The 17,715-nt window shown below is 57.9% G+C and overlaps 1 protein-coding gene across 1 annotated transcript in view; it reads right to left on the bottom strand.

Annotated features, from left to right (window-relative positions):
• IPO13 (importin 13) overlaps positions 1–17,715 on the bottom strand; it is a 31,502-nt gene that overhangs the window by 11,159 nt on the left and 2,628 nt on the right. Inside the window, exons 2-10 of the mRNA XM_086617220.1 lie at positions 10,063–10,799; positions 4,602–4,742; positions 4,292–4,433; positions 3,053–3,219; positions 2,543–2,663; positions 2,090–2,237; positions 1,744–1,925; positions 825–851; positions 159–293 (exon numbers count right to left, since the gene is read on the bottom strand). Of these exons, the coding sequence (XP_086473346.1) occupies positions 159–293; positions 825–851; positions 1,744–1,925; positions 2,090–2,237; positions 2,543–2,663; positions 3,053–3,219; positions 4,292–4,433; positions 4,602–4,742; positions 10,063–10,799 (1,800 nt within the window). The remainder of the gene's footprint in view (positions 1–158; positions 294–824; positions 852–1,743; positions 1,926–2,089; positions 2,238–2,542; positions 2,664–3,052; positions 3,220–4,291; positions 4,434–4,601; positions 4,743–10,062; positions 10,800–17,715) is intronic.

The raw sequence follows: 17,715 nt of genomic DNA, 5'->3' as shown, positions 1-17,715 counted from the left end.
ATGCTGAGGAACCAGGACTGTAGAGGCATAGTGCCAGAGAGGTGTCCCCTGCACTCTCTTAAGCCCACATTCAAGAATGCTGCTTCAAGACAGCAGCCCTAGGGCTACAGCTGGTGGTAGAAGCCATTTCTGGATGGAGGTAGCACAAGGGCACTCACCGTTTCATCAGCCAGCTTCTCCAGCTGCTGGATGTAGGGGGTGATGAGGGAGTGCAGGTTCTTCAGGATCTCTTCCACTTGCAGTGCAGAGAGCAGGAAACCAAGAGCCTGCATTAACCACATGCACTGGCTCGTCTGGGACAGAGAAGAGACACAACAGGGCAGGTCACTGTCCAGCCTGCAGCCCTTCCACACACATGCCAGCTAAGACAGCTGCCAGGGTCTCAGCCAGCAAAGCCAGGACCCCAGCTCCTGAGCTGCTCTATCTGGGTCATTCTAACAGCTCCCTACCAGCATGGCAGAACCCAGGGAACAGGTGCTCTACCACCACCACACCTGGCCTCTTCCCAGCGACCCACCAAGGAAAGACCAATTGGTGCCCAGAGATCTCCATGCTGGCACCACTCGCCCTACCTTGGCACACCATCCTTTGCACAGACCTGTCTGAGCCCCTGCGGGGTCAAGCGTCCCACCCCGTCCTGGTTGCAGGTACAGCCTGGGTTCTGTCCCCACACTTATCTCCCTCCTTTTTCCTCTTGAAGACACACCTGCCATCTCAGCATTCTTGGGCTTAGAGGGACTGGAAACTGTGAGAATTAAGTCTCCCTAGGGGCTTCCTTCTCTATGGGGATGTACCCCACAGCGTGACGAGCCAGCCTCTCTTACCTTGTGAATCTGCTTCATCAACACCTCCTGCCAAAGGGAAGGGGAGAGAGAAAGAGGAGAGTGAGTGCTGCAGAAAGCCCCTTCCCATCCAGGAGGCAGGACTGATGCAGGTCAAGACAACCAACACCAGTGTGGGCACAGACATGCAGCATGCAGCTCCACACGGGCCACCCCACAACCCACCACAGGCAGAGAACAAAGCCCTTGTCCTCTGGTAAGCTTTTCCCCCAGCCAGCCCTATCAGCCACCCAGCGAGAGGAGCCCCTGGCTTGGACAGGCTCTGCAGCAAGATGGCTTCCGAAGCCAACCTCAGCCAGGGTTTCCTTACCCCAGCCACAGTGCCCACCAGGCTCCAAGAGCAGAGGCTCATGCCCTGCACCAACCTCTCTGTTCTCATGCACACCCTGGCAGCTCCCCCAAGCCCAGCTCTTATCCTAGTCCCTTGGCACTCCAAGCCCCATCTGTCCCAAATCTTGAGAGCCAAGAAAGACCAGGGGACAACATGCCCTGGCACTGCAGAGACCAGCCCAGTCTCCCCGGAGAAACTAGTACACGAGGATGCCCCCAAGATGCTCAGCAGCGGCACCAGCTGCCTGGTGGGTGCAGAGCTGGCAGGAGGGGGCTCCCAAGAAGGCAAACAAACCCCAGGGAAATGACGGATGTCCAAGCGCTACCCCAGCAGACCGACCCCTTGCCAGACATGTCTGCCACCGCCTACCATTTCTGCACTCACAGGAGGACACAGGGCCTGCCACCAGGGTCTACTGTCCGAGGAACAGGGTGGACAAGTCCCCCACACCAAGCAAGATGCCCTGAGCTGCTTCTCTGCGTCCTCCTGCCCCGATCCATGCGGAAGAAAGGGTTTGCACAGAGCACATCCCGGCTCGCTGCCACGCATCTACCTGCATCCAGCTCCTACCTGCGACACGGCAACGATGTTGGCGGCGTAGGGTGGCAGGTCGTATTTGCACTCCCGGCAGATCTTCTTTAGGGTGGAGACGCTGGAGATGGAGAGCTCGGGGTTGCCCAAGGCTTGGAGCACCAGCGGCAGAACGTTGTTAATCATGACGGGGTGATCAGCCAGCCACTCCGACAGGGCCCCTGCGCACACAGGTGGGATCAGACCGCAGGCTGCACCACGAGCTCTCGCTCCCCGCGTCCTGGGATGCTCGGCTTTACTGTTCACCGCCATTACTGCTGCGCAGGAGCAGTCTCAGAGGGTGTCCCCCTCCCCAGCCCAGCCTGCGCACAAGCAAAGGCCTCACCGATAGTGAACATGACAGTGTCGGCGAGCTGCACGTTGCTGATGCTGATCCGGGGAATAAGGCCGATCAACCCTGGCACCACATCAGAGTAGTTCACATCGATGGTCTCGGCAATGGACTGGAAGCCATAGAGCAAGGCCTCCGTGTGCTGCCGGGGCAGGAGAGGCACTGTCAGAGCCACACGCTGACCACTGATGCCCACCTCAGCCCCAGACACTGGCTCAGATCCCCCTACAGTGGCCGAGAAGGTTGATCCCTCAGCAGCGCTAAGGACAGGGAGGCAGAAGAAGTCTTGTTCCTCCTCCCAGTACACCTGAGAGCCCGCATGTGTGCTGGCAAGGTGGTCACGTTCTTCAGCTCTATCATGTCCCTTTGCTTTCAACACCCTATGGCAAGGATAGGTCCCCGAGGGGCTCGTAGCCATCAGCATGGCACCCAGGTCCCCTTGCTCACCTGCCACGTGGATGGCTGCTCTGTGTTGGTCAGGAGACGTCCCAGTTTGTCATAGAGGCTGCTCAGGAGCTCAGCGCCCAGCATCTCATACACGTACATCAGTGTGTCAGAGATGTCCACCCTGCAGAGAATATGGTGGGGGTCTCCAAACACTGTCCCCATTCCCTGCAGAGCACTCCACATACAGACACGTTCCTTCCCCTCCCGCTGCCTGCACAGGCACGCTGCCCCAGCCCACGGCAGAGTGCTCCTAGGGCTTCCTGGGCAGGGCAACTGATGCCATTCCAAAACACCAGCTTGTTTCCAAATCACCACCACAGCCAAAACAACTCTTAGTGGAGGGAATCTCTTCCATGTCCCTCCTCAGGTCTTCCCGCAGTGCTCAAGCTCCAGGGAGGAAAGACATTGCTGGCACCCTTGCCTGCCTGACAAGCAAACCCACCTCCGAGCCCAAAGTGACGTCCAGGCAGGGAGAAATGTGCCCCAGTTCTGCTACCCAGGGAAAGGTACCTGTATATCCGAAATTGCTCCTTCTCATCTGAAGACCAGAAGCCATACTCCTCGTCGGAGGGAAACTGGGCTTTGTGCAGCAGCACGTCCACCAGCTGGAAGTAGACAGGCCTGTAGACCTGCTGGTACACAGCTTGCTTGTCCGGCTCAAAGGAGAGGATGTCATCCTGGCAGCAGGAGGAGGAATACGTCAGGTGTTGCAGGGGAACGAAAACGGAGCCAGCATGCCCGCTGTGTGGGGGGCTCAAGGGCATCTCCCAGGGCTGGTGGGACCTGTCACACCTTGGAGGTTGCACTTCCAGCTCCCCAAAGTCCACCTGATGCCAAGCCCTTCTACAGCAGCAGCAGCATCTGGAAGCAAGATGCCAGAAGCCCCAGCGACTGGGTGGACCCTTGAGTGTTTGAGGACAGCACGGCTACAGCGGGGTGGCACAGGCCTGCGGCATGCCAGCCTCGGGAGTATGCCTGCGTCAGGAGCACGTATGCCTCGGACCCACGCAAGGCAGGCTGGGACGGGTGCCTGGGGAGCACAGCGCTCTCCTGCCTGCACCCGTATCCTCAGACCCACCCAGGGAAGCAGCAAGAGGAGGTGGGAGCCTCAGCTGAGCCCCATGCATCAGAGGAGCTGCCGGAACGGTGCCGACATCGCCCCCCTTCCTGCCCACGCTCAGCCATGCCGCATCGGATTGCAGAGGAATGGAGCTGGGAGGATGAACAGGGGCTAAAAATAGAGCACGACGTGGCAAGGATGCTCAGCTGGCACACGGAACACTGGCCCTGGGAGAGGGACCCCATGCTGGGCAGCCTCTAGCAGCCCCCAGCCCTCTCATTCCTCTTCTAACAGACCACGACTGCCAGCCCAGCAGCAGGGTCCAGCCCTCCAGCCCGCGGTAAGCTGGCACGCACTCTCCTCCCCGCCAGCGGCCAGTGCAGACACGCAGCAAGGAGCTAAACAACCATGTCTGCTGTTGAAAAAAAAAAATAGCGTGAAGTTTTAATTAGTTATGTTAATGAGGCCATTAAAGGCTGGCTCAGACTTCCAACGAAGACTGGGAGTGGAAAAAGCAAGCCACGGGGCCAGCACTTCTGAGGTACGTGTCCCGCGGTGGCTGCGAGTGCAGGGCGAGGAGTGGGGGCATCAGAAGACCCTGGGGACCAAATGTGGCCAGGCCAGACCCCAGTCCCTGCGCACTGATGCCCCCAGCCCTGCCAGAGTGAAGGATCTGGGCAGTCACTGACCTGCAGTGTGTACCAGAAGGTGAGCGTCAAGGAGCTGGTGGTTTCGTTGACGGGGTAGTGCCCGGGGATGCCAGTGCAGAACATGATCATGTTGACCAGGGCCAGGAAGCTCTGCCAGTGCTCCACCTGGTCCAGGAGGGCCCTGGGAAGCAGAGACCACGGTCAGGGTGGCACCACCGCTGCGAGCCCGGCTCCTCTGCCCTGACACATGTCACTGGGCATGGGACAGGCCCTGGGTGAAGCAGCACATGGGGAACAGTGGGCTGCTCCAAGCTCGCTCCCTCTCCTGGGGACCGTCCTCAGCACTTACCGGGAGTGGTTCTCCCCCAAGGCCACAGCGATGCGGCAGATCCCGTGCGACGTCTCCATATCCCCACTCTGGACCGCCTGGCGCAGCTGCTCTTGGAGCCCCAGCACAGGGGGGATGAGCTTCAGGAGGGTGTTCACATACCTGCAGGCACAGCCTGAATCAGTGCTGGGCATTGCCTTACCAGCACTGGCTGCCATGGTGTCCATCCCTCCCGATGTTCTCCCAGGGCTCTCGCCCAGCTTTCCCTATTGGAAGGCTGCCTTGAGCAATGGGACGCATCCAGAAGCCTTTATCGCTTACAGAGACTCTCCTCCTAGCCTGCAGCATTGGGACGAAGGCTGAAGCCTTGAGCACGCCTGCAGCGGAGCCTCTGTAAGTGAAGAGGAGGGCTGAGCCAGCGGCCATCGCGCTGCATCAACTCTGCACAAGTCCCCCACTGCAGCATGGCGCGGACATCCACCCGTGCCCACCCAAACCTGCTGGCCAGGCTGCCCAGCACCCCAGGGCCAGCACTAACTCATCACTGCCATGACCAGCTCGGAGCTGTGCTGCGCACTGTGGCGTCGGTCGTGATGGGGAGCAGGAGAAGGGTGGCCAGGGCAGACCTGCGGGCTCTCTCCCCATGCTTGCAGCCCGCACCGCTGTGCTCTGCATGCGGAGCTGCCAGTGGGAAGCTGCACAGGATGGGCGCATCTGGATTGTGCTCCCTGGCTGTGAGGAAGTGGGCAGCCACCCTTGGGGATCCTACCCAGGGGGGATGGCAGCCCCCCGCCCTCGTGGGCTGCCGCAGCGCTGCACAGCACAGCTCTTCCACAACACATCACGCACATCAGCCTCCCCTCTGTGCTGCTGCCTGGAAGTGATGGTAACCAAGGCAACGAGAAGGAGGCAGCCAAGGTGAAACGCAGCCCAGGGCCCCCGGAGAGAGGCCGTGCTGGAGGCTGATGAGCCGCTTGCCATTTCCCTGCCTGCCGAGGCACAGTTATCTGGAGCTGCAGCTATTCCGTGCGCTCCCTGCCCACTCCACCGCAGCACGCAGGTAGGGGGCCAAGGATGCTCGGAGCGAGAGGCACACGGATGCCAGCTCTGTGTGCTGCTGGGGGTCACCTCCCCCTCACCCCTCTCGCCCAGAGGAAATCACATGGCGAAGGGGACAGGTATCTGTGTGCAAACCATTTTCAAGTCTCTGATGCCCTGTGAGCGATGTCCATGGCAGTGCGGAAGCGCTGTGGTAATGGAGAATTTGAGAATTCACCAGCTTCTCTTCCAGGGAACTGATGCTGCAGTCAGGGTCAGCCCAAGGGAGCTGACAAAAAGGCACAGGGGACCTTCCACTGCTCCAGTGCAGAGCAAAGCCACCCTTCCTCTGCAGCACTGGGCTCACACTATCCTGGAGATGTTTTCATGACTATAGGAGTTTATGACAAGGATCCTGCTTCTGCTGGTTACCTTTAAATACTCACAGTGCAGATGCTGAGCTAGTCCTCTGGACTCCCTGAACAGCCAACAGAGAACCACAAGGATTTGCTTCCATGCTGCAACTCATCCCATTTTAGTGAAGACTTTTAGTAAAGTTTGGGTGAACCATGTCTCCTGCGCACCACCTTGCTCTGCTCACTGTCTTTGCAGATGTAAGGGCAACTCAGACACAAGGGTCCCCAGCAAGGAGGGAGACTCTTACTCTAGGTGAGTTGTTTTAGCCAGTTGCCCAAGAGCCATGGCCATGCCAGCCAGAGCCAGGCTCCTCTCCTCCATGACCAGTCAGCACAGAGCCCCAGGCCACCCCACCTGGTCAGTGCTGCTTCCCAGCCCTGGGCAACCAGCTGGTGCCACAGCCCTGACCAGGTGCAGAGCTTGCCCCAGGACACAGACATCGTGCCTGTCAGCCCTGCTGCCAGCCGCCGCTTCCCACCCCTGGCACCCCAGGACCAGGCACAAAAGGACAAGACCTTCCCAGCCCAGGTGAACCTCTGGCCGCCCAGCTGAGCATCCTGCCTCCAGCAGCTGATGACTGGCAACGCCTGTGAAAGAGCCTATGAATGCAGCAGCCATACAGTGACACTTCCCCACATATTTCCCTCCAGTGATTTGCGTTACCTTTCCTGAGCTACACTTGCTATCTCTGCATTTAGCAGCTGAGCAAATTTTTCTTCCGTGAGTTTGTTTGGTCCCTTCTCAAAGCCCAGTGAACTGCAGTATCCATAGCTTCCTCCATGGGACCAGCACCTCCTTCTGCTCTTCCCACAACCCTCCCCAAACCATACCACAGTGCGGGGGACAACCTGCAGCAGGGAGATATGGGCAGCTCACACAGGACAATCTCAGCCTTTCTGATCCGAAATCTGAGCCACATCCTGATGAGAAAACCCAATATATTAAAAACCTGTTTCTAATGAAGCTCTTGGAAAATTCTTCTAGTGAAATTCCTCTTCAGAGCTTCAGTACCAGGTGCCAAGACCAGGAAGGGATGGGCTGAACACCATGCGATCCCACCTGGACACCTGCAATCCGCCAGCTCCATCACTGCAGCAACACCCTACTGCTTTCAGAGAGGTGGCTCAGTGTCCGATGACCACGCTCCGTAACTCCCACCACAGGCACACACCACATGGAGATCCCTCTCCCTGCTCTGACACTACCCGCCGGGCTGCAGGAGCGTGGCCAAACGCTGCATGCCAGCTCTCCCCCTGCGGCACGTGCTGCCGAGCTCTCTGACCCGCTTAGCTGGGGGATAATCCTCAAACGAGACGGAAAATCCAGCCCGAGCCTCCTCTGCAAACGAGATACAACAATGTCTCCGTTCCTGCCCTCCTGCGATTCAGGTGCTTCCCACCACCCCCAAGAGCAGTGGTATCCACAAGGCCAAGCTTCCGAGGTTTCTTCTCAGGAACACCGTATCCTAACCGAGGAGCCGGGACCAGACTCCAGCAGTGCCCAGGACACCCCCTCCTCTTGATGCAGAGGGCTCCCACCTGCCCGGCAGGTATGAAGATCAAACACTTCGCACCTACCACCTCTGCTGCATCACCTCTAGCAACACCTCGGAGGCAGGACAGCCACCCGCTGCTGCTTGCAGGCAGGGAAATGGAAGCTGCCGGCACAAGGGACTTACCCTGAGGGTGATCCTTGCCCGTGAGGTCCCACCTGCCCTTCTCCACCTGGACATGGGCAGCAGCTGGCTGCTCCCGAGGTGAGGAGCTGCAGCATGAGGGATGCCTTGCCAGGTGGTGCTCTCCCAAGATGATGATCCACAGGCTACCGAACCCCCAGTGGCAGAAGCCACTGAGTCTTCTGCTGATGGTAGAAGCACACCTGCATGATCACCCCTGCAGCAATGGCAATGAAGCCAGCTGGGAGGGGGCAAGGAGGAAAGACACAGGGTCCATAACACCCAGGGGAACTCACAGGGAAGTGGGGAGCCCTAAGACTAACCCTCTCAAAGAGTGATGCCCCACAAAGCTCTGGAGAGGACCACCGTCGGCAGCCCAGCTCCGAGCCTACGGCCAAGGGCAGCGGCGAGCCAGGCTCCTCAGAAAACAAAAGCGAGGGACTGTGGAGGGAGACAGTGGCTGAAAAGCAGCAGGGATCTCCCAGACTGTCGAGAAAAGAGACAGAAAGGTCAGGAGACTCCCTGGGGGATTGGAGAAGAGCTGGATCTGCTGCGGCTGAGCAACAAAGCCAGAGGGGCGGGACAGCCGGCACCAGGGGAAGCAGGAGGAGGGATGAGGGATGGAGGACATGAGGAACAAAGGGGAAGAGAGAGCCCACCAGGGCTGGGAAGTGGTGGTAGCTCTGTGAGCTACCCCGCTCCTGAAGCTCTCCTGGATTTCAGCACTGAGCACAGTCCGGCTCCTCCCTGGAGCAGCCGACACCACACGCCGCCTGGCAGGGCGGCCTGTGACAATGCCACCGCTGTCCTCGTGCCCTGGGAACCAGGGGCTGCACCAGGCTCACACACACTGGGCAGCCTTTCAGGCTGGCTGCCCACCCTGTCCTGGCCACTGCCCGCGCGCCTACGGACAGGGAGGGTGCTCTGCCACAGCTGATCATGCCTCCAAGGAGGATGGAGAGCAAGTGTGGGTGATGCTGTAAGGGAGCCACCAGGGTGGCAGGACCGAATGGGGTCAGAAACTGCACGACAGGGTCAGCGTGGGAGCTGTCAGCCATGCGTCTCACTAAAACTCACTTTGAAAGCTCAACAGAAAGCTTGGGCTTTTAATGCAACTGAAGAAGAGCGCTGCAGAGCCAGGCTCCTGCACACAGGTGGGGAATCACAGCCAAAGGACTTCTGGGGTTCAAGGGAAACAGAAAGGAGGAAGGCAGCAAGCCCAGCATTTCAGAACTGCAAGTCACCTTCTCTCACCTTAATTTTCTGTACCAATCCTGCTACAGAGGTTTGGGCTGGCCCACAGCCTTTGCCAGGTACAAGGAAGAGCTGCTTGTGGTCATCTTCTGAATGCTAGCAAATGAGGCAGCTCCTCCTCGCACCCAGCAACACATCAAGATCCTGACAGGTCCCTTTGTGCACCGGGACTTGCAGTCTCCAGATGCAACCTCCTTGTCACCGTGGTGGGCAGCCCCAGGCTGCCCTCGAGCCGGGGACTGTGCTGGCTGCCCCTGCCCTGAAGCCACCAGGAGGACCGGGGCTCACGACTGCAGCAGCAGCAGCATCCGCACCGCAGCAGAGGGTCAGAGCCGGCACAATGCGCAGGGATGCACAGGGACGTGCAGGGATGCAGAGTGGCAGCAGCTCAGCCCAGCCTTCAAGGAAACCCTCCTCTTTGGGGGAAGGTTGCTAAGCAGCCAGGAGGGGATGCAGCCGCAGGAACCAGAGGAGATATACTTTTCCCTTCTGCAGACATCGGTCCTGAGAGCTGTCAGCAGCTTGGACAACGCGGTCAAGCTGCCTAACTTGAAGCCCCACAGCACGACTCCGGCAAGACCTGTCCCAGCCCTGGCTCCCAGCTCAGCTGCACCAGGGACAGCCATGGCCACAAACAAAGGACAAGTCCTCAGCTGGCAGAGCTGTTGGAGCCAGGAGGAGGGAGAAGACTGATAGGTCTGGTTTTAGTATCTCTGCAACAAATCAGCTCCTTGGCTGGACCAGCAGCACAAGGCAGAGGAGGGTCTCTGAACTCCCCTGGGCAGAGCAGGGTCTGACACGAGGAACCAGAAGGGAATATCCACCTCTGCTTGAAAGGATGAAGGTGGAGATGGGCTGCAGCTGCCCAAGACTACATGGTCCCCACAAGTCAACCATGGTGCAAAGCTTTCCAGGACCAACCATGTTAAACCAGGAGGCTCTGGCTGCTTTTAACATCTCCCAAATCCAAACCCTGTCATCACCACCTCCAGGGCCAATGGTAGCTAGAAAAAAGTCTGAGGTTTTTCTTCCCCACCCTGTTTCCCCATCAATGTCAAGGAGCACCAGCCCACAGTGCATGGGAGAGGCTGCCCTTACCTCTGGGCATCAGGCTGGGAAATAGCATTGACAACAGCCTCCACCGCTGTGTCGAAGAGCTCTGGGTCCTGCAGAGAGGTGAAAGCTGCCTGGATGAGGTTCTCACAGTCCATCAGCGGGATCTCCAGCTGCACCCAGCTGGAGAAGCACTTCAACACCTTCTGCTTGATGAAACCTGGGGAGTCCTGCTGCTGCAGCAGCTGCTCCAGCAAAGGGAAGACAGAGCCACACTCCTGTGCCAGGACGCTGCGGACCTGGCCCTTGCGGTACTGGGGCAGGCGGCTGGTCTGAAACTCCTCGGGCAGCACCGTCAGCAGCTCCAGCAGCGCCAGGCACCGCGCTCGCCCGTCCACATTGGAGTCCTCTGCCTGGAACATGCGCACCATGTCTGCCACGGCGCAGGGCCAAGCCTCCGGCATCATGCTGAGGGCCAGGGAGGCCAGTGCCACACACAGCCGGGTCAGCACGATCTTGGAGCCACTGGCGAAGCGAGTGATGTGGGTGAAGAGCTGTGTCTTGAGGCTCTCATACTGGTCAGCTGGGATGTCGTTCCAGTAACGGGAGATTTTAATGTGGAGGGCGCTGGCACCAAAGTACTGGATCTCGGGCACCTTGTCCATGTTGAGAAGCAGCCAGCTGAAGTGCCACGCTTGGGGAGACACCTGTGCCTGCATCAGCCATTTCTGAGCCAAGTTCTTGTTCTCAATGTTTGGGTCGTAATACAACTGATGGAGAGCCTGGAAGAGAGAGGGAATCATCCTAGAGCAGCCAAGGAGCACCACCATGGCCAGTCCCGCCAGGTGAAGGCTCACCGGCACGAAGCCCAGTGCCCGGGCTGCCTGCCAGCCGCTGCCCTGCAAAGGCAAGCCCCCTCCCCACCTCAGCCTGCCTTCAGTAGCCTCCCTCCTTGGGCTCTCGGCGAAGCAAGAGCGATCTGGCAGCAGACGAGGACCTGCAAAGCATCCTTCCCCTCCTCTTCTCATGCAGCACTCTGGAAATTTCTTTTCCTTAGTCATCTCCCATCCTCACCTTCACTCATTGCGAACCTGCCTGCATCCCTGCTGATGTACCATCACCGGGTGGGTGTAGGACCCCTCTGCATCATGAGGGCTGTAAGGGACATCAGCACTCCTGTCTGTCACCTGCACCCACTCTCAGAAAGCACATGTGGCCCAAAGCTCATGTCCAGGAGCCCAAGGAATGCAAGAGCTGCTACAGACATCTCCATGTGTCAGGTTATACAGACTCCTGGCAACCCACAGTCACTAAGCTCAGGGATTAATCCCTCCACAGAGCCCCTCTGAAGTATTCCCAAGCCTGCCCAGTCACAGCTGGGCCAGGAGAGCCAGCATCTGACCCTGCGCCTGCCACCACCTCCTGGGACAGGCCAGGGCTGCTCACTTCGTCTCCCCATATGGAGAAGCAGAACATCACTCACTGCTCCGACAGCTCTGGGAGATCCAGTCACTATTTTACAGAGACCCATGTGAACAGCCTCACACAGGCTGCAAGGCTTTGTTTGCAAAGAATATTATATAGATCTTAAGGGCAACATTAATTAGTTACTTAGCCCAAGCGGGTGCAACCGGTAACCAGAGATGCCCTCACACATGGAAAGGGACAGAACTACCCTTTGCCTGAACTCCATCTTCCAGCAGCAAAGTTTTCTGCCTGGCACAGCACGTTTCGTTTCAAATTGCTAACTGCATACGCCAGGAGCAAGGAAAAGCCGTGGTATTTGTCAGGCTATCAGCACGCGTCGCACCCCACCATCAAATTGGAGGATGATTCCAGCAGCTGCAAAGGATTTTTTTGTGTCCCCATCCTGGCTCCAGGTCTCAAATATCCTCCTCCTCTCCCTTAAAAAGCTCTATGAAATTCTTGTGTGGCCCTTGTACCCAGGAGAGGATTTAAACCCTATTTTTAAGCATGCAGAGCTGGCAGCCTCGGGCACGGGAACAAGCTTCCCAAGCAAGCACTGTGTCTTCCACTACTTCCCAGCACAAGACCAAAAAAAGCAGGACAAAATGGCAGGAACCTTACAGAGATGGCATTGCCTGGGCCATCATTTGAAATGCCTCCGTTCAAGACTCTGTGGCGGGGGGAAACGAGGACAACCTCTTTGTGAGAAAGAAAGAGGTTACGAAGTACGTCGTAGGAGACAGAGCCAGCCGACACAGGCTGCAGGGGGACAGACGTCTGTCCCATTAAGAGATGTATCCTGACACACAAAAGGTTAACCCTAGATAAGCAGGACACAGGGAGAGCGAAATCTGTCCCAACAGAGTGGCTGAGGGCAGCCCACGAGCTATCAGCAGGTACCTGAGACCTTGCTCTGTTCTCCTTATCTCGGACTCTCGCCTGGCACCTGGGGCAGAGGTAAGCACTGTCCCCCCTCCCATTTACTTCACTATGGAGCAGTAGCTGCAGATGTGCTAAAAGCTCAACCACTCCTAGGGGCAGGAACCTGGCTCCTACCTCTGGTCTTTTCGCTGAAGACTGAGTCATCCTGCAGCAGGGCTGGAGCTGGAGCTCCCAACTTTCTCCTCCATTACTGGCTCCATCTCTTATTTACTCTCATCAGAGCTTGCTACTTATTTTATTTCCAAAATAAATCTCACTTGAGATTCCCAGCGTTGGTGACAGCCCACTCTTCTCCTTCTCTGCTTGCTGGGCACCCCAACAAGGTGCAAAGCCTGGCAGCAGTCCCCTCCACCTGCTCCCTAGCCCAGGACCCCTCCCCACCTCCTCCCAGCCTCTCCGTTTAGACTCCCACGCATTCCCTAATTAATTGATTTCTTCTATTTTGAATAGCCTTCCTGCTAACACTCAAAAAATTGTAGGAGGAAAAAAAATTCCTATGCATCAAGTATTATGGGGCACAAGCTGTATATGTGCCCCAGAAGCCCCAAACTCTAATCCATACGAGGTTTGTAAAGCACGGAACACATCACATGTGGAGGACCAGGCCTCCAGCGCTGAGTGGTTTCCAACCCACAAGCTCCCCAGCCACTCACCTCCGCTGGCTTCAGGGCTGCTGCTTTGTGGTCTCACGGTGGGGAGCTGGGCAGGAAGAGCATGGTGCTGTGCATGCTCCGGGCACACCGAAGCGAGCCCCCAGAGTGATGTGCACAGGGGGTGAGCCTTACACAGCACCACAGGTGATAGAGAATGTGGGAGGGCAGCAGAGCCAGGGCTGGCATCCACAGCCTGCCCACTGGGAATCAGCTGCAGGCTCATCCTCTCACCTGGCTGAGGCTGCCAGCGCTGCTGGCTAAGGCCTGATCCTGCCACCGCCTCCAAGCGAGCAGACCCCGGTGCTTTCATGGGAATCACTCGAGGGAGAGAAGCGGGCAACCAGGCAGACATGTGAGCATCCTGCAGGCAGCCCCTGCACCCGGTGCACAGCCTCGGCAGCAGAGGCTCTGGCACTGTCTAAGCCAAAAAAATGGCTGCTGCATCCTAACGATGGCAAAAAAAGGGGCACTATCATCGATGTTCCCCTCGACACTCATGCTGGGGAGATGTCACTACCACTGCGTTAGAGGAATGGTGAGCAACCAGGTCATGAGACCCCTCCCCAGGCAGGATCAGCTTTCCAGCCAGGCAGATGGCTTTCCCACCACCACCACCATGCCAGCACCTCTCCTGCAGCTCTCACACTCTGTCCGCTCTGCAGCAGTGCCCGCTCTCACCAGTGAGCTCTCCAGAGGGGCATTCATCACCCAGCAACACCACTCCAGAACCCTGCTCCTCCTCCAGGGAGCCTCTGGGGAGGTTTCCAGTGGAGGTGCCCGGGGACACATGCTGGAGCCTCCGTTGCTCAGCACCTCGGGGAGAGAGGGTGAGCAGCGAGATGACGAAGTCTACCGACTACACTAAGTTATTCAGAGGATGGAAACAAAGCTGACACTGAAGAGTCACGCTGCAAGCTGTTGGAAGTCAGAAGAATATTCTGGAAACACATGGCTGCTGGCTTTCTTACCTCCCTTCCCCAAGCACCCTGCCCAGGAGGAAACTGGCCATGGCAGCTCCAGGCTGGAGCATGGCTGTTCCTGCCTGTGTGCAGGATGCCAGGTAGGGAGGCAAAGCAGCATGTGCCTTGGGGCTGCCAACAACGCACTCCATCTGGTGCTCTACATGATGCAGAAGAGATTTCCAGAGGACCTCCAAGGATGGGCATCAATACTGGAACCATCCTAGCCCATCTCAAAGTAGCAGATGAAATCCCTGGGAGAAGACTAGGCTCTTTCCCTAGCCTACTGTGCTCTTGGTTGAGTACCATCCTTTGCTGAGAGCGTGAGACAGGAGGCTGCAAGGCACCGTGCTCTGCAGAAGGGTACCTGAACATCGGGCATGCTCCTCCCCAGCAAGGAAAGGCACTGTCCTCACCCCAGAAGCAGGCACCTGCACCGTCTGCTGTTGGACTTTGGCATCACTGCACCAGCCATCACTCTCAGGCCCGTCAGGGAGCACTGGAGATGATGAGGGGAACTCATTAGCACCAGGAGGGAGAAGCAGAAGGCATGAAATCGGGCAGTGATATCTAACAGGGAGGCTTTGTGCATTCTGATTTGAACGGGTGGCTGCCACCAGACCTGCCTCCTCCACAATTAGACCTGTAACGTGAGAGCTGGTAAACAGCCTGGCTGTCAGCTATGCCCTTTGGCCAGGAAAGAAGCCTTCTCCAACATCAGCTCTGCTTCGTTGAAAATAATTCAAGCTTGTTATGATGGCTCTTCCCTGCCCTAAAAAGCTGTGGCCAAAGCCTCAGTTAGGCTCTGGATACTGGAGCAGTATCAGCTGCTCAAGAGAGCCTGAAGTAAGCTGCCTTAGGGCATAGGGCAGAGGAGCTTGCCCAAAAGGCATGGGTCAGAGGTCCCACACTGGTCACTCTGGACAGCAGGAGGGGGACCAGTCCAAGGAGAGTTATTGCCAAGCAAAGGCACCTGATCTTAGCCCACAGTCTGGTATCATGAAGGAAAAGGAGCTGCTAGGAGCCCAGCATATCCTGGCCCTCACTCCTTGGAGCTTCTGCAGGGAGCCCGGAGCCAGCAGGCTGTGTCCCCGACTGCACCGTGTAAAGCCATCAACACAGGGAGCCCAGCAGAGAGGTGTTGTGTCTGTGCCATTTGTGGGGTGACAAGAGGAGCCCTAGATGTGTGGCTCTGGCCTCACAGAGCGGGAGCATGCTGCCTGCCATTCCCGGGGGCTCCACAGGCAGACGGGTCCCCTCCAGGAGCCAGTCTGCTTCAGCGAACGGAGGTAACAGCAGGTACAGCTCTGAGGTCTGCAACCCAGCAGGGAAAACAGCAAGCCGCAAAACATATTCCTGCTCTGCTCCTTGCCCCGTGCCCATGGCAGGGGCAGCGGTGGCCGTGGCCCCTCAGCAGCCACCAGCCTTCTTCCAGCAGGACCCCCCAGGATGTCTCCCGCTGTCCTTTCCATCTGAACGTACCCGCACTGCCAGCGCTCCAGGCCTGCGACAGCACAGCCATTACCACGGCTCTGCCGAGCAAAGGGAACGTCATCCCTGCCTCCCCCTGCCCCGCGCGGCAGCCGTCCTCCCCCTGTCCTCCCCCTGCCATGGCAGGGCAGGCTGAGCAGCCAGCGGCCCCGGGAAGGCGGCAGCCTGCCGAAGCGCCGAGGATAGCAAATGGATGCAAAATAAAGCTGCGCATGTGCTGCCAGGCGTGCTGCTCCTACTCAAGGCACCCACACTTTGCCAGCAGTTCCAAATAATGTTTTTTTTTTTCCCCCCTCTCCTAATAAGAGGTGCTGCCACTTCACACCCCTCTTTGAGCCCAGCTTGCCCACACCAAGTCCTTGGCTGTCCCAAAGGGGCTGCAGCCCAGACGTGGCTCAGCAGCCTTGGCATCCCTCCCGCTGCTTCGCTGCCAGCAGCCGTTTGCAGAGGACGGCGTGGTCTCCAGCAGGGACGGGGCTGAAGGATACACATGCTCTCAGCGGTGGTGGCTGGGGGTCTGCACAAGCAAAGGGTGAGCAGGACCAGAGAGGAACCCTGGGAGCACAGAGCCCAGGATGAGTTACAAGGGTGACTCAAACACCTCTGCCGAACATCTTGTGTTTCTACGCATCACTTCAGTGAACAAGGCTGCAAGCGTTCTGAGAGGAATCCCCACTGGCACCCAGATGCCAATCTCACCCATTCCTGCTCTGCAAGATGTCGGAACTGAGACGAGGCTCCAGTGGTGGCCCTTGTGGGGCAAAGCCAAGCATTGGCAAATGAGGTGCTGCCCTCTCATCCCATCACCACCACGCCACAGGAAGGAGCAAGGTGTTCAGTCAAGGTTGGCTCTGGGTGGAATCTGCTTTTGTAGTGAAGATCTGCTTAAACGCTAAACAAGGTGACTCCTCGCTTCCATCAATTTTGCAAGAATCTCCCCTCCCGAGGCCCCTAACTTACCATCCCAGCACAGCTGCCACATCTCACGTACATGAGCTGCCTCTGAGGAAGAAGTGGCCAAGCTGCTGCCAGCACCACACCAGACAGAGGATGCCATTCCCCCATCCTGATGTGTCCATAACTCTCTTGACCAGGTTTCTGAAGCCAGACAATAACCTTTTTCTGCAGAAAGCAGATGCACTTGGGTTTCTCCTTCCCATCCTCCCAGGTGGAAGGCAGCCCCAGCAGATGCCACATCCCTGAGGCTCAGCATCTCCGAGGAGCAGTGATCAAAGCCACCCCTCTGCCATCACGGTAGGCTCCGGATGTCAGCTCCATGACACCCCGCCTACCCATCCTGCCAGAGAGACTCTGTGCATTCATCAGGCATCTCCAGAGATGTGGAAGGCCCAAAAATGCCAGACCGTTAATGTGCTAGGGAAAAGACGTCAGTGAATATTACAAACACCCCAGAGGATGGGAGGCAAGTCAAGGGAGGAAAGACCTGGAAGGAATCAGACAAAAAAAGAGGGCAAGAGCTGGCACTTGGGAAATTCATGGAGGAATGGTACTGCCTTCTTTCTTATTTCAAAAAGGGGGATACTGCCAGAGTAGATTCAACTGCGCTGGAAACAGGTAAAGAGGGTCTCGCATTCCTCTTCTGCCCAACACCGCAGTGTTAGGTGCTGCCACCCCTGACCTGAGGGAGACCAAAACCACAAGGCACAAGTCCTGCCCATGCACTGCTCCTCTAAGACAGACACAGCCAGCAGGGACCAAACGCCTGCAGTCCATCTGCACCGGAGCAGGGCTCACACTGCAGCAGGAGCATCACCTCCCCAGGGCCGCGTTGCCCCACCACCAGGCTGTCGGTCACGCCAGGGACAACTCTCAGGCACGTAAAAGCGCACGCAGGTCACGAACCAGATCGCACCGTTTAGGCATGGGGAGGCTGAGCATCCTTGCAGCCCAAAGCCCTCGGCTCGCCCAGCCATCCCCTCCCTCCGACCCCTCCAGCCACAGGAGCGGAGTCCCGCTCAGCAGCAGCAGGTGCAGGGGAAGCAGAGCCAGCCCAGAGCTGCCAGCGCCCAGCAGGTCCACACAGCTCAGCCACGCCAGCCTGCTCTAGCTGTGTCGAAGGCAGAGCAGCATCTAGGTCAGGCTTGGAAGAAAGCAAAAGGCCGCCAAGCAGCCCTCAGTGGGGACCGGGGGACACTGACACAGTAACTGTACCACAACGGCTCAGC

Source organism: Tauraco erythrolophus, chromosome 10, assembly GCF_009769465.1.
Source record: "Tauraco erythrolophus isolate bTauEry1 chromosome 10, bTauEry1.pri, whole genome shotgun sequence".
Taxonomy (NCBI): domain Eukaryota; kingdom Metazoa; phylum Chordata; class Aves; order Musophagiformes; family Musophagidae; genus Tauraco; species Tauraco erythrolophus.
This window is presented reverse-complemented; position numbering and strand designations above follow the sequence as displayed.